Source organism: Myxocyprinus asiaticus, chromosome 33, assembly GCF_019703515.2.
Source record: "Myxocyprinus asiaticus isolate MX2 ecotype Aquarium Trade chromosome 33, UBuf_Myxa_2, whole genome shotgun sequence".
NCBI lineage: Eukaryota > Metazoa > Chordata > Actinopteri > Cypriniformes > Catostomidae > Myxocyprinus > Myxocyprinus asiaticus.
The window spans coordinates 13,458,591-13,474,716 of NC_059376.1; the positions used below are offsets into that span (position 1 = coordinate 13,458,591).

At 38.1% G+C, this 16,126-nt stretch overlaps 1 protein-coding gene across 2 annotated transcripts in view; it reads right to left on the reverse strand.

Moving 5' to 3' along the window:
- Positions 1-16,126, reverse strand: part of LOC127424303 (proprotein convertase subtilisin/kexin type 5-like) — a 56,577-nt gene that overhangs the window by 23,744 nt on the left and 16,707 nt on the right. For both annotated transcript variants that reach the window (XM_051669356.1, XM_051669355.1), the window contains exons 6-8: positions 4,229-4,317; positions 3,754-3,926; positions 2,039-2,251 (exon numbers count right to left, since the gene is read on the reverse strand). In XM_051669356.1, the coding sequence (XP_051525316.1) occupies positions 2,039-2,251; positions 3,754-3,926; positions 4,229-4,317 (475 nt within the window). The remainder of the gene's footprint in view (positions 1-2,038; positions 2,252-3,753; positions 3,927-4,228; positions 4,318-16,126) is intronic.

Below are 16,126 nucleotides of genomic sequence, written 5' to 3' on the forward strand. Positions count from 1 at the left end.
ACTACAAGCTAAGAGACATGGAAGAACTATTGGTTTGTAACTCCCAGAAGAGTGTGTGAAAGTGTGTGTGGGCTTCGTAAACCGCAGCAGTTAACACTCGGACAGTCTCATGACACACTGACCACCAAAATAATTTGAACCAATACAGACTAGCGTAGCCGAGGAAATAGCAGGATATGTATTAAGCTGTTGAGGCAGTTCCCTGGTGTTTAAACTTCTAAGTATTATCTTGATATTTGTTTCCGAAAGGGGAACAGAAAAATGTGTTTCAGTCATTTTCTTTGTGTAGAATATCAAGTCTCTGGCCATTTGGAAAACAAAACATTTTGTCTAAGGCTGATGATGCTAATACTAACTTTTCCAGGATTAAGAAACAATGGTCCTTTTGTAAGAGATTTGAAGCAAATTTGCAGGATGCAGTTACAGAATTTGTCCGTAAAAACGTCTGAAATCACTTACAGCACTGTTAAATGTTTATAATTTCTTGACGTTAAAATGCTCTCTTGTATCCCAGCGTTAAGGGATTCACCCACACGTTGTTTAAAGCCTGCAACACTTTATTTTAAGCATCCACATTATGCACTAGTTAAGCATGAATAAGACAGTGATTAATCATTTATTGAATGCAGAGTAATCTTAGCCATAATCTACAACTTATAAAACGTCTTATTTTTTTGTAGAAAGTAATGTTATTTCAGAGCTCATATATCAAGTTTACTAAACAATATTAAGCCTAACCAGTAATTAAGCCTAATTAGTATTGGCTTTATCAATAACTTCACCCCCTGTTCTAAAGTGAAATTTTAACATACTCAAGTTATGAGTTTGTTTTGCACACGTTTCAATTACAATAAATTAGGTTAATTGCAAATTATTACACAAGTTAATAAGTTAAGTAAATGTTTCGCTTCAGAACAAGGAGTCAAATTTTCTTTGTGTTAAGAAGACTTTAGCAATTCTTTAGTAACAATTTAATAAACCAATAATAATTAGTCATAATTACTGTCTTAATATAGTTCAATAAACTTAAATATAGGCCTAATGAATGCAAAACAAACCTAGAAATTCATTAGGTAATATTTTTACTTTGGAAGAGGGGGTCCAATTGTCTTTAAAAGAAGGTTTTAGTAATTTATTAGTAACAGCTTTGTAAAGCTAATACTAATTAACCTTAATTACTGGCTTGATATTGTTTAGTAAACTTTATATTTGATGGATCTCTGAAACAGAGCATTTATTACATTACTTACTATGCAAAAATAAGACAAGGCTAAGATAGCCTTACTCTACATTCAGTTATGAATTAATTACTTTCTTATTCATGCTTAACTAGTGGCATCATTGTGGACTCTTAAAATAAAGTGTTGCTGAATTTTTTTCTTCTATGAAACAGAACAGGAGATGTTTAGCAGAATGTCTGAGCTGCTCTCTTCAATTTAATAAAAATGGATTGGGACCAGGGTGGTCAAGCTTCAAAAAAGGACAAAATAGTACCATAAAAGCACCATAAATGTAAATGTTTACACTGCTTTGTGTGATGAAAGACACTTCTGCCTGGAGAATCTTGCTTTACTGCTGTGGTTACATTTCACTTTCACTGTATTGAAAACAGCAGATCGGACATTCTGCTACAAATAAATCCTTCTGTGTTACACAGAAGGCATAAAGTCATACAGGTTTACAAAGACATGAGGAAGAATTAAAAAAACAATATTTTTCATTTTTGGGTAAATTATCCCGTTTATTTCCCCTAAAAGTATAAACACTGTCGCTATCAAAACATTGCTTGATTTGTTTGAGTATCCTGACCAGCCTGACATTCGCTCAACCAATGGCGTGATTTAAGAACGGGGCTATCTTTTTGTCTGACCAATGCCTGACAGGAGAATTTTCTGAAAACCTGTTTGAAAACATTATTTTTGCAATTCCTTTTGGTGACGCTAGTGACGCAGAAATTATACACTTCAACTTATTTTATAGAAAGTATGTCTTTTTTTGTGATGACGAGCAAATGTAAACGTCTTTCCCGATAACTTACGATTTTCCGGTCGTAGTTCTCTCCGCTGCTGTAGGTGGTGGTAAGGGTGGAAGAACATTCTTCCAGATACCAGGGCTTGCGGCCGCTCTCTGCCGTGCTGCTGATGGAGATGGTGTAGATGCTATTAGTGTAGCCGTCACATGAACAGTGATCGCGACTCCGTCCACCGTTTCCTGATGCCCACACAAAGATTGAGCCCCGCCCCTTCCTGCCCTGTGAAGAAGGGAAAAAACAGTAACTTATAAAATCTTAGGGTTCCTACCCTTTTTGACCAATGAATCTCCAATACTTTTCCAGTCATTTGTGATTTCTGGAAAACGATTTTTTAAAATAATTTTTATACCGATTCGTAAATCAGACCAAATTGTGAACCATTTCGACCAATTAACTGAAAAGAACATAATCAAAAGAAGGATTAGCTCATAAAACGAGCAAGTTCCACTCTACACAAACTCTAGCCAAAAGCAATATTTAGGTGATGAAATATTCACTATAGAGATTTGGTTCATTTCCTGGACTTTGAGGTTTTCCATGACCATGGGAACCCTGAAATTTTCAGTCAACATGGCGGATAGGGTATACACAGGAGACACAAGGCGCATTGGTTAGAATAAAGATCGCCAGACTGTTTAGTAAGCCACATTAGAGTGTTAGCCTTTAAGGTTGGGCGAAAGCACGATGTAATGAGATATCGACAATATATAACAAACATCCCAATGCTGATTGTGACTGACAGATGATGATCGACAATATCGGAAAATGACGATGACTATTTGGATTTGGGGAGGTGGTTATGTATGATTTTTTGACCACTCATTTGAAGTGCAAATTGAATTTAGAAATATCTTTGGTTTAAGTTTTCGTGTTTCAATAAATGAATTTCATTTTTAAAGCAAAATCGATAAAACAAAAATAATAACCAATCCCTCGGCAGTGGGGCATGGAGGTGACGATGTAATTGGATATCGCAATATTTTTTTTTGGAAACATTATCATAAAAATATTATTTCTTGCTTATCGCCCAGCCCTATTAGTCTTACAATCCAAAGCTTGTGTCTCGTTTGAACAGCGGACTGGGAACACTGTATAAAAGGGGATAGCAAGTCTGAAGGAATCTAGTTTGTCTGTGCACAGCTAGTCTTATGCTAATAGGCTATGGCAAGATTAGTATACCGCTGTCACTGCTATTAAGAGCCAGCACCTACAGTGTGAGGCACAGTAAACTTTTCCTAGTGTGCTAAACTAAAATCCTCAAAAAACAACAACAACCTAAAAACAGGAACAAATATTCAGGCATTACTGTCCTCTCCTCCAGCACTCTGTCAAGAGGAGACCAGTATTACCTGATGTCTCACAATACACATACCTGAAACATGCCTAAACCACTCCAAACACACCTTTGGCTCAGGATACACACCAATTACTGACTCAGGGAAGATAAACTAAAATCATGTTCTAAAGTTCACTCCCATAGCAGGCCGTAGGGTGTGAGAAGGAAAGGTAAGCGACCTAGGTGGGCCAGACATGACAGATGACCTGAAAATTACACTTCCCGGTTTATGAACTCTAAACTTTTTCCATTCGCAACATTACATGGAAAAAGACACAAACATAAGATGCTTTTCGACAGCTCAGTAATTACTTGTGCTTGTTGTCAATCTTGTGAAGCAGAGTGAACTGTATGTGTGCATTACGAGATGTTTTTTTTTTTTTACCTGTCTTATTCCGTTTTCAAAGGCCTGTCTGGCAAGGGAAGCAGGCCCATCTACGGTTTTGCCATCATCATCTGGGCCCCAGCTTGCACTGTATATATCTATGTGCTGAGGATGTAAACTTAGTGATTTGGCCTCTACCATGTCCGTCACATCTCCGTCCAACATGCGAACACCTGCAGGATCACCCCCCCCCAAAAAAAAGAAAAAACAAATTTAAAAGTGCAACAGTAATATGTAAAAGATGTCTGTGCATTTCAATCTAGAATACCAGGAAGTTATGTTTTACTGTTTTACATCGGGGTGATTCTAACTGACGAAAAACCTTCAAATAACAAGAAATAAAAAGTTGTTAAACATGGTGGGCTTATACATTTATGTGTTTGTGCAATTTATTGATGATGGGGGGAGGAGGGGGGCAGAATTCCCAGGCACAGAGGTGGGTATAATTCAGGCAGTGCCAGTCTGTCACACTCACCCCCTATCTTGGCATTGTAAGCGATGCCCACTGTGCAGTGAGAGTTGTTGGCGGACGCTGCCACTTCACCAGCACATCTCGTGCCATGCCTGCACAAAGCAAATAATACATTTGTGTTAATACAGACGCACACACACATCCACTATCTCTGGTGTGAATGTAGCACTGCATAAATAAAACACTGGTGATTGTACGTTTTGTTTTCCGTATGTTGTACAGGCGATGCAAAAAGGTACGCAAGGTTACAAAAACTGGGCTGTAAGTGGACAGTCCGTGTGGACTGTGCTGATGAAGGAATTTACATCACGTGCACGGTATGCAAGTCAAAACAGCCCATGGAAACGTCGAAGTATGCCATACTTTAGCCTTCTAGGGCCGTTCACACTGAAAGTAGCAAAGCAACAGAAAGTCATTCATTTTCAATGATAGTTGGGGTTTAACGTCAACATATGCAACCATAACCACTAGCGACACAATGTGGGTGTGTCCAATGACTAAAAGTTGAGAAAATGTAACTTTATGATAATAAGGAGTGATGCGATACAGCAAACACCCAATGGGGGGGAAGTCAGTAGAGTTCACGGCATCCGTCTCTTGTGAGATAATGGAGTTGAATGCAAGCAAGATGGAGAAGTTACTGTGATTGATGTCACAGCTCAAAATAATTTGTCTATAAATCACATACAAGGATATGATAATAAATTATGATGCATGGAAAACCATGTCAAAAATATCAGCATTCCAAGTGAGTTTGTTTGAAGTTCAAATATCGTACATCTTGTTTATGATATGATGTAAAAAGAGGATATCTGGAGCAGATACAAAGTTTTATTTCACCTCAGGCTGGGCGTGCTTCTTCCCGCTCTCACTTGCAGTGCAAGCAGGAAAATGTCCTCTCGCTAGACAAGAAAACTCAGCAAAGTAGCTGTGAAATAACTTCAGTGGTGGTGCGGGAAGCGGATTTCTGAAACGTTGGCTCGAAAGTTAGTATGGATTTTTTCAAATTTGAGTCTTCTTTAAATCTGTGCATGCTTGTAAGTTATTTTTCTGCTGTGCAGGCTTTTTCAAACGCAGGATAGCCTCAAGGATAGAGTCAAGTCCCGTCTTTCACCAGACCGTGTCGACGTGTTAGTTTTGCTCATTAAAATTTTATACTTTTGAGTAAGTAACCTAGAAAATGCTGTTTTAGGCTAGGTATGCCATTTTTTTAATCTGCTGATTAAGAAGGCTATTTTCAACAAGGTGCCGACTGCTTAACGGGTTGAACTACGTTTTATTCTGTGTGCACGTCATGTTTAGAATACATCAGGTTTATTTTAGGCAACATCACAGGCCTATTTTTTTCTTTCATATTTTTTTTTTTTTTTTTTTTTTACATCGTAACTGTTATTGGTTAATGTTCTTTACAGAACAGCTGTCATAGATCAATGGCTAATGCACAACTGCACGTCGTGAAATACGCGCAACTTTTCAGCACACTTTTTCTCTCGTAGGTTTGGCTTAACCTACCTGTTAAATATTTTCAACAATGTCTTGAATGTTTTATATGTTAAGTAACTTTTACTTGGTAAATTCAGTTTAGATCAAGCTATTATGGTTGCTCTATTGGTCAATTGTTTTCAATAAATAAACCTGTATTTGCTAAAGGTGAATGCGTGTCATGTTCTATATTTAATGTACAACGATGATCATGCAAGGCGAGCACGTCGCACATAAATGCCCCTTTTCAGCTGAATTTAGCGTCGGATTTGGAATAGCTTAAGAATTTTAAATGGGTCGCATAAACACAAATTCTTTTCACTGTTTTCTCAATAACAACAAAATCTTTTTAGACCAGTCGATTTTCGTTTAAACATCAGTGAAATTAGTCGTTCCGCACATCCCTAATTTAGAGTCAAGAAAATTCCTTGTCAAATTAGAATTACATATTTTTTACTGACAGTATATCTAATGCCCTATGAAATCCATTAGATTTTTGATTCAATGTTTTATATTTTAATTAAATCTTATCTTCAAAACAGTGTCTTATTAAAAAAAAATCATAACATTTCCATCAAATTTAATTATTACTTTTCAATAAAACATTGCCATTATTTTTGGTCAAATAAAGTGCTACATGACAGAGCTTCACTGTATAAATGAAAACATTGGGAAAAAAAAGGGAGGCAATTTTTATTTAATTAATTAAATCACATATTTTTGTGGTTTAATATATACATTTAACCATATCATGACTGTAACTCTATATACTCTATTTGTAATCATATTTTCAAAAGCTTTGGCCAGTTGTGCAGCCCACCACTAATGTTAGAACAACCAGCAAAACGGTGACCCCATTAAAATCGCTGTCACTGTGAACAGGGCATTACTCAAGCACAGACCAATAATTACACACACTCGTCACCGAAATTAAATCAAAGTGGACAGTGAAACAGCTGGCCTGAAGCTTAACATGTGCTTTCATAGCCAGCAGAGCTACAACACAGCGGCTAAATATTTGAGACGTTGAAGGAAAACATTTGAGAGGTTCCACAGCTGCATATGCCACGTGGATATACATCTCTGACCAAACTAAACCCACATAAATCTGATAGAAATCACCAGAAAAAAAATCCACTAAAAAAACTCTGTACAGACAGAAAAAGACAGATGAAGAGAGAGAGAGACTGACTGACTGCATTCCACTATGAAACCTCCAGCAGAGAACAGCTGCAGAGAAAAACTCATGCTACCATGGCAACCAGAGTCTCGAATCTAAGCCATTTTTAAAAAAAGGAAAACAAAAAGAAAAAGAAACAAAGATTCTAAAGGTCCATATAGCTGCACCAGATCCTGGAACAAGACCAGGGTTCAGTCACCATCGCAACCATAAACATTAAAAGGTCAAAAGCATAAAAGGCCAGAGGAACTCCTAGGTGGTCCGTGGGTTAGACCCCAATACCAATCCAACTAAAACTTTCCCAACGATGATCCATCCAATAATGAAATATGCCATACATGACATGAAGTATTTTAGATCTGAAGAAAATGTGTGGTGCTTGCCAAAACTAGTCGATGCCATGATGCAAGTGTGTTGTATGCGGTTTCCAGGGCGTTGCTATATGGTTGCTAGGGTGTTTTGGGTGGTTTTTGTTTTTTATAGGACTGGGTAAAAAAAATGGGAAAAAAAATTACGATGATCTCGATATTGATTCTTCTTGTCTAGTAGTGTTCCGTGGTCACTAGCCACTCAGCATTTTCACTAGCCAAAATCCCCCACCCAACAAAAACTGATAAAGGTAAAAGGAGACCGTAACTGCATGAATTTGTTTGGACATTTTATTTAAACAAGAATGATACGAGTTTAGCAGGACACAAGCCTAATGATTTGTCACATTTAGAATATCTGAAGGTAAACATGGCCAGTCAGAACAAGAGTAGGATAGAACAGGAGGAAAACTTTGCCATAATTCACAGAAGTTTAAACCCCTTAATTCTAAATTGTATATGCCAATATCAATATTATATTTTACCATTCTTCTACCATTTTTCAACAGTGACATTTGTAAAAAATAAAGCCACTAATACAGACCATGGATGGCTCCTCAATGTGGTTAGGTTAATGTAGATAGTCTTTTGGAAAAAAATAAAAATAATAAAATAAAAAAAAATAACATTGAGCAGAATTCTAATGGGTCACATCTGTGGTCTCCGCCGGCCGCCACGATATCAAGTGAAGCTAGACTGATTCACACAAGTTTCACTCTGCACCAGGGCCGTAGCTAGTGGGGTGAACGGTGGTAACGATTCTAGGGGCCCAAAGTTCCAGGGGGGCCCACGACAAATTCAAAAAACAATTATTTTAATAGGTAAGGGACCCAGAGCAATATATAGTCAGGGGGCCCAGAATTACTTGCAGCAGCCCTGCTCTGCGCTGTCCCAGAGCTCTGCGATCTTATCTCTGAAGCACACTGCGGTGATTCGTGCACAACCACGCTTCAACCCGCACAGATGTGCATGTAAGTTATGAGAGGCATATTTAGTGCTGAACGCAAGATGAATACAACTAAATTTGCTTCAGCAGTGGCCCAAGTCGGCAGACATTCACAGAATTTTCAATGCAGGAGAAAACCTGAAAACGTTCATTTCGATCCCTGATCGAATTGAAATCAGAATCAAAGCTTGTAAATCAGAATCAAATCGGGAAATCTGTATCAATAACCAGCCCTATTTGCTTATTAGCCTAGGTCAAAATACCCCAGTGCCAAGTCTCAGGTCCCTCCTTCAATGTTTATAGGATTTTTTTTTCAGAATTCACCTGGTGGAAATCCTAAGTCTGATCATGCAATAGAAAAAATTGTCTGAAAAATTACTTGCATTTCGGGTTGTTTCTTACCAAAACCTATTGTATGCTTTCAGAAGACTTGGAATATGACACATGAGCCACATGGACTACTTTTATGATACTTTTGACAGGTGCCAAATAACAGCAAAGACTTTATTGAAAAATTAAACAAAGCAAAAATACAATATAAAAGGCATATAATTAGCTTGGGAAACAAGATTTCCTGTGCTCTATTGAAAATGGTCACAGCCATGAGTGAATATATGTGATTTCCAGCTTTATGTATCACTTTTCTGTAGGGATGTGCACGGTTACCGTTTTTAACATTCGGTTAACTGTGAGGATTCACGAACGGTTAATCGGTTTTTCATTGGGAGTCGTGAATAAAGAACGTTTATTGCATTGGAATGTACTTCAACACTACTCAAAATAACAGCAAATAAAGTACACAGTGAGCTATGAGCCTAAATAGCACAATACATAGGCTAGATCAAATGATAAAATCTCACATTGATGTCAAACAAAAATTAATCAAACTGTCACTGCCTGTATATGCGCTCTGCCTGGGCAGGTTCACATTTCCGTGAGGCAGCAAAGCCTCTTTGGGGTGCTTGGATTTTTAAATGGTTTAAAATCAAATGGCATTCACTCAAATTTAATTTAGCCCCAGACTCTGTATTTTAGGAGATGGGGCGGTCATCATTATATGAGATAAACACATACAAAATTGGGTTCTAACCAGTGTCATGATCGGCACACAAATTGTTTTAAGGAAGTCGGCTGGAGTGCATTTCAAGAATGGTGCACGGAGATGGGGAGGGTGGCGGCTTTCGAGGAAGCGTCATGTAGAAGGCTGGGAAGTTGTGATTAATTTGATGGGAAATGGGGCAGCTATTTGCCGTTTTTTGGAGGGCTCTCGGGGAGGGGCAATGGAGAGAAAAGTTTAGTTTTAAATCTGTGTGATATATATATATATATAGGGTGTTTTGGGTGGTTTTTGTTTTTTATAGGACTGGGTAAAAAAAATGGGAAAAAAAATTACGATGATCTCGATATTGATTCTTCTTGTCTAGTAGTGTTCCGTGGTCACTAGCCACTCAGCATTTTCACTAGCCAAAATCCCCCACCCAACAAAAACTGATAAAGGTAAAAGGAGACCGTAACTGCATGAATTTGTTTGGACATTTTATTTAAACAAGAATGATACGAGTTTAGCAGGACACAAGCCTAATGATTTGTCACATTTAGAATATCTGAAGGTAAACATGGCCAGTCAGAACAAGAGTAGGATAGAACAGGAGGAAAACTTTGCCATAATTCACAGAAGTTTAAACCCCTTAATTCTAAATTGTATATGCCAATATCAATATTATATTTTACCATTCTTCTACCATTTTTCAACAGTGACATTTGTAAAAAATAAAGCCACTAATACAGACCATGGATGGCTCCTCAATGTGGTTAGGTTAATGTAGATAGTCTTTTGGAAAAAAATAAAAATAATAAAATAAAAAAAAATAACATTGAGCAGAATTCTAATGGGTCACATCTGTGGTCTCCGCCGGCCGCCACGATATCAAGTGAAGCTAGACTGATTCACACAAGTTTCACTCTGCACCAGGGCCGTAGCTAGTGGGGTGAACGGTGGTAACGATTCTAGGGGCCCAAAGTTCCAGGGGGCCCACGACAAATTCAAAAAACAATTATTTTAATAGGTAAGGGACCCAGAGCAATATATAGTCAGGGGGCCCAGAATTACTTGCAGCAGCCCTGCTCTGCGCTGTCCCAGAGCTCTGCGATCTTATCTCTGAAGCACACTGCGGTGATTCGTGCACAACCACGCTTCAACCCGCACAGATGTGCATGTAAGTTATGAGAGGCATATTTAGTGCTGAACGCAAGATGAATACAACTAAATTTGCTTCAGCAGTGGCCCAAGTCGGCAGACATTCACAGAATTTTCAATGCAGGAGAAAACCTGAAAACGTTCATTTCGATCCCTGATCGAATTGAAATCAGAATCAAAGCTTGTAAATCAGAATCAAATCGGGAAATCTGTATCAATAACCAGCCCTATTTGCTTATTAGCCTAGGTCAAAATACCCCAGTGCCAAGTCTCAGGTCCCTCCTTCAATGTTTATAGGATTTTTTTTTCAGAATTCACCTGGTGGAAATCCTAAGTCTGATCATGCAATAGAAAAAATTGTCTGAAAAATTACTTGCATTTCGGGTTGTTTCTTACCAAAACCTATTGTATGCTTTCAGAAGACTTGGAATATGACACATGAGCCACATGGACTACTTTTATGATACTTTTGGGCTCTTTTTAAGCTTTTAAGTGAGGCACTATCAACTGCCACTTAAAATAATAATAATAATAAAAAATGACAGGGGGAGCTTCATTAAAACAACTCATTTGGTGTTCTGCATAAGAAAGAATTTAAAACCAGTTTTAAACTATATGAGGTGTGAGTAAACTAATCATTTAAACAGATAGTTCACCCAAAAATGAAAATTCTCTCATCATTTATTCACCCTCATGCCATCCCAGATGTGTATGACTTTCTTCTGCTGAACACAAACAAATATTTTTAAAAGAATATCTCAGCTCTGTAGGTCCATACAATCCAAGTGAATGGTGATCAGACCTTTGTAGCTCAAAAAAAGCACATAACAGAAACAGAGAAGTAATCCATATGACTCCAGTGGTTAAATCTATATTTTCAGAAACATTATAACAGGTGCAGGTGAGAAACAGATAAGAAATTTAAGTTAAATCTAAATCTAAATCTCCACTTTCACTTTTACATCTGAAAATCACATGTGGTGCCGGTTTAGTTTCACTTTCACATTTAGAGTAAAAAAAGGACTTAAATATTGTTCTGTTTCTCACAAACATCTATCATATCACTTCTGAAAATATAGATTTAACCACTCATATGGATTACTTTAATGTTTCCTTTATGTGATTTTTCAAGCTACAAAGGTCTGATCACCATTTACTTGCAGTAAAAGCACCAACAGAGCTGAAATATTCTTCTTAAAAATTTAATTTGAGTTCAGCAGAAGAAAGAAAGTCACACACATCTGTGATGGCATGAGAGTATGTAAATGATAAGAGCATTTTAATTTTTGGGTGAACTGTCCCTGTAAGCCGCATGTGTTATTATTAGATATAATATAGCTATCTACCTATAAACATGTTATTTAAATATATAACTAAATTTATAACTTAATTCTCTTCAAAATATTGGTCCACCATGGCAACATACACTAGCGTTACATTATAAATTATGCATTATATAACGCACATTGGCCGTTTTACAGACCAGTAAGATGGGCGGCTCTTGGCCAAAATAAGCTGCAGTGTAGACCGGACAATGTGCAGATAGTCAAAACTTTGGCTACATGCAACTAAGTTGCATCTGCTAGCGGAGTAAAAACACTGCCAGAACTAGCCAAGACATTTCCTTTCATCAAACCCACAATTCATATACGCTAGATATATAGATGCTCCAGTGTCACCTTAACCTTTGAGTGTTCACTCACTCAAGCACACACTCATGAAAGAAACATGGCAGGTCAGTTAAAGGTCAGTCTGGCTCAATAAAACTGTTTTCCACTGAAAGTCAAGTGCAAAGCCCATGTTCATCAGTGTGAGATATATGAACCTACAATATTTACAATAGAGCCGCTCAGTTTGGGGCTACCGTCACTGGAAATGATCCGCAGCGGTGAACCTCACAGTCAAAATCCACCACAGGGAAATAGAGAGTCATATTACACAAACTATCAGCAGAAGAACCAACACAAAACATTCCAGCACAGTAGAGATCAACAGCTTTTGTAGGACAGGTGCCAAATAACAGCAAAGACTTTATTGAAAAATTAAACAAAGCAAAAATACAATATAAAAGGCATATAATTAGCTTGGGAAACAAGATTTCCTGTGCTCTATTGAAAATGGTCACAGCCATGAGTGAATATATGTGATTTCCAGCTTTATGTATCACTTTTCTGTAGGGATGTGCACGGTTACCGTTTTTAACATTCGGTTAACTGTGAGGATTCACGAACGGTTAATCGGTTTTTCATTGGGAGTCGTGAATAAAGAACGTTTATTGCATTGGAATGTACTTCAACACTACTCAAAATAACAGCAAATAAAGTACACAGTGAGCTATGAGCCTAAATAGCACAATACATAGGCTAGATCAAATGATAAAATCTCACATTGATGTCAAACAAAAATTAATCAAACTGTCACTGCCTGTATATGCGCTCTGCCTGGGCAGGTTCACATTTCCGTGAGGCAGCAAAGCCTCTTTGGGGTGCTTGGATTTTTAAATGGTTTAAAATCAAATGGCATTCACTCAAATTTAATTTAGCCCCAGACTCTGTATTTTAGGAGATGGGGCGGTCATCATTATATGAGATAAACACATACAAAATTGGGTTCTAACCAGTGTCATGATCGGCACACAAATTGTTTTAAGGAAGTCGGCTGGAGTGCATTTCAAGAATGGTGCACGGAGATGGGGAGGGTGGCGGCTTTCGAGGAAGCGTCATGTAGAAGGCTGGGAAGTTGTGATTAATTTGATGGGAAATGGGGCAGCTATTTGCCGTTTTTTGGAGGGCTCTCGGGGAGGGGCAATGGAGAGAAAAGTTTAGTTTTAAATCTGTGTGATATATATATATATATATATATATATATATATTTTTTTTTTTTTATGGGTTGTGTTTGTGTGTGTGTGTGTGTGTGTGTGTGTGTGTGTGTGTGTGTGTGTGTGTGTGAGTGAGAGAGAGAGAGAGAGAGAGAGAGAGTCTATAATCATGTGTGACCTCAGGGATGTTGTTGAGGGTGGGGTTGGGGATTGGGAGGGTGAAGGGTAATAGTGGGGTTAAAAGTTATATATATATAAAAGTCTCTCTCTCTCTCTCTCTCTCTCTCTCTCTCTTTTGCTTTTCTTTGTTATCTATATGAATCAATAAAAAAATGTTAATCAGAAAATCAAATGGCATTGAACTTGTCTAATTAAATACGCACACCAGAGCAAAAGGGAAAAACACTGTCTTACCATTTATCAAGCGCTGAAACTCTGCTCAGTGAAAAAGATCTTCAGAAAGCAGTACAACGAATGAAACACAATGCAGGTGTTTTGAGATGCATTTATAAAAAAAATTAACTTCTTTTTAACTTTACTTGGTGTCTAATGTGGCAATCCTGCGCGAGAAAGTGAGATTCGGCGCAACATTCAAAGACGTCCATCTATGGTACATAGAAAACAGCGCAGACGCTCACACAAGCATGTTTGAACAGCCCCCTACTCGCCATACACTTGAAAAACTGACCCAAACCTAGCCTGTAATTGTCAATTTAGAATTAAGGGGTTTAAACCTGACATTTGTCAAAAATCATTGAGTTCGGGTCGGGTTTAAGACCTCTACTGCACATGTAGAATGATCTTGGTATATGAATAGTGGCATGTCGAATGATTAACCGAATTGCGACTAGCGGTGCACATCCCTACTTTTCAGCAATATTCAGTTCTTGGAAACATAATAAACTCTAAACGCAAAACCAAAATTGCAAGTAGACAGATTTTCAAATTCTTACAAGCTCTGATTTAAAGACGGTGAAATGTGCAAAGTTACATTAGAATTAAAACCTCATAATTAGGGATGTCCTGACAGATACTAACATTTAGCGCACAAATTAAAATCACGTTATGTCCTAGTGTTATTATTGAACTGCAAAAGCTGCAATTTAATTCGATAAATATATAGTTTGCATGTGCTGCGCACATCAAAGTGAATGAGTGAGTTTGGGGTGCACCAATCGATCGGCCGCTGATCAAAATCGTCCAATCTTCGTCTTAAATTTGTGATCGGCCGATAGTGCCTAGATTAAGAGACAATCTTTTTTAATTGCTTCATGCACAAAATCACACACTGCCACTATAATGAATGAGCACTTTCTCAGCCCTTGAAGCATGACATTGAGGCCACTGAAGAGCATGTTACCAAATAACCAAGCATCCGCAAATTCACACTTTCAGACATGCTGTAATCTATATTAATATGCTGGTTTGTTTTTAAAAAAATAAACCGTATGTGCATAAATATTAAGGTGGCCATTTTCAAGAGTCATTACGGTAGTAATTTTGACTTGCTGTAAAGCAGACACAGAAAGGACAAAGATACTGCAAACAGATGTAAAAACGAATTAAACAATGGCATGCTCTCGAACGTTACATTTGAACATTACAATTAAATACCGTTTTTCTGACACTACACTCACAGTGCTTCACATAGTGAACAAGGGACTCTCCTCAACCGCCACCAGTGTGCAGCATCCACCTGGAAGATGCGACACCAGCCATAGTGCACCAGTACGCTCATCACACACCAGCTATTGCTGGAGAGGAGAGTTGAGTGATACAGCCAATTGAAGGACGGGGATTATTAGGAGGCCATGACTGATGGGGGCCAATGGGGGAATTTGGCCAGGACACTGGGGTTATACCCCTACTCTTTTACATGATGTGCCCTGGGATTTTTAATCACCACAGAGAGTCAGGACCTCGGATTAATGTCTCATCCAAAGGACAGTGCCTTTTTACAGTACAGTGTCCCCATCACTATACTGGGGCGTTAGAACCCACACAGATGCAGGGTGAGCACCCCCTGCTGGCCTCACTAAAGGCTGATTTATAATTCTGCGTCATACCTACGGCATAGGCTCCGCGTAGTGGCCAACGCATTGGTATGCATTTATAGTTCTGCATTGCACGAGTCACTGAAATAATAATACATAAATATTTTGGCATACATTTGATGTTCCGTGCTTAAAAAGAAAACGTCAAATTAATAAACTACTCGCCTGAATAACACAAAATGGTTGTCGTTTTAAATACTCTACAATACATATAGGCAATATAACTAGCTCTAACCAGGTGCTTTTTAATTTGCTGACAAATTAGAAGTGTTCTGTTTCCATAAATTATATTTACTGAACACATAGCCTCCTGTCTAAAATACGGTCAAATCATTGTGCCGATCGGAAACAAAACATATGATTTCACTCACATATCAAATTAATATCAAGTAAAAAAACAGCAGATGCTTCCAATTGAGACAATTTCTTTAATGGTCACGAGTCCAAATACAATTGTGATATTATGCTCACATATTTAAATAATCTTATAAAATGCAATGCTACCTCAGACATCCTTGTTATCATCCTGGGGGGCGGTCTCTGGTTAAAGTGGACCAATCACAGCTGTTGTGGTCTGCATCGGCGCAACGTGCAGTCACATTTTTGAAGAGGTGCATGTCAGGCTATGGCATAGGCTACGCCGTAACCGCCGTAGCTACACGTAACCTACGCCGTAGGTTCGCAGAATTACAAATTGGTATATAAACCATACCACCTCTTCCAGCAGCAACCTTAGTTTTCCCCAGGAGGTCTCCCATCCAGGTACTGACCAGGCTCAACCTGCTTAGCTTTAGTAGGCAACCAGTCTAGAGCTACAGGTTGATATGACTGCTGGCACTAGGTGTCAATCAAACAT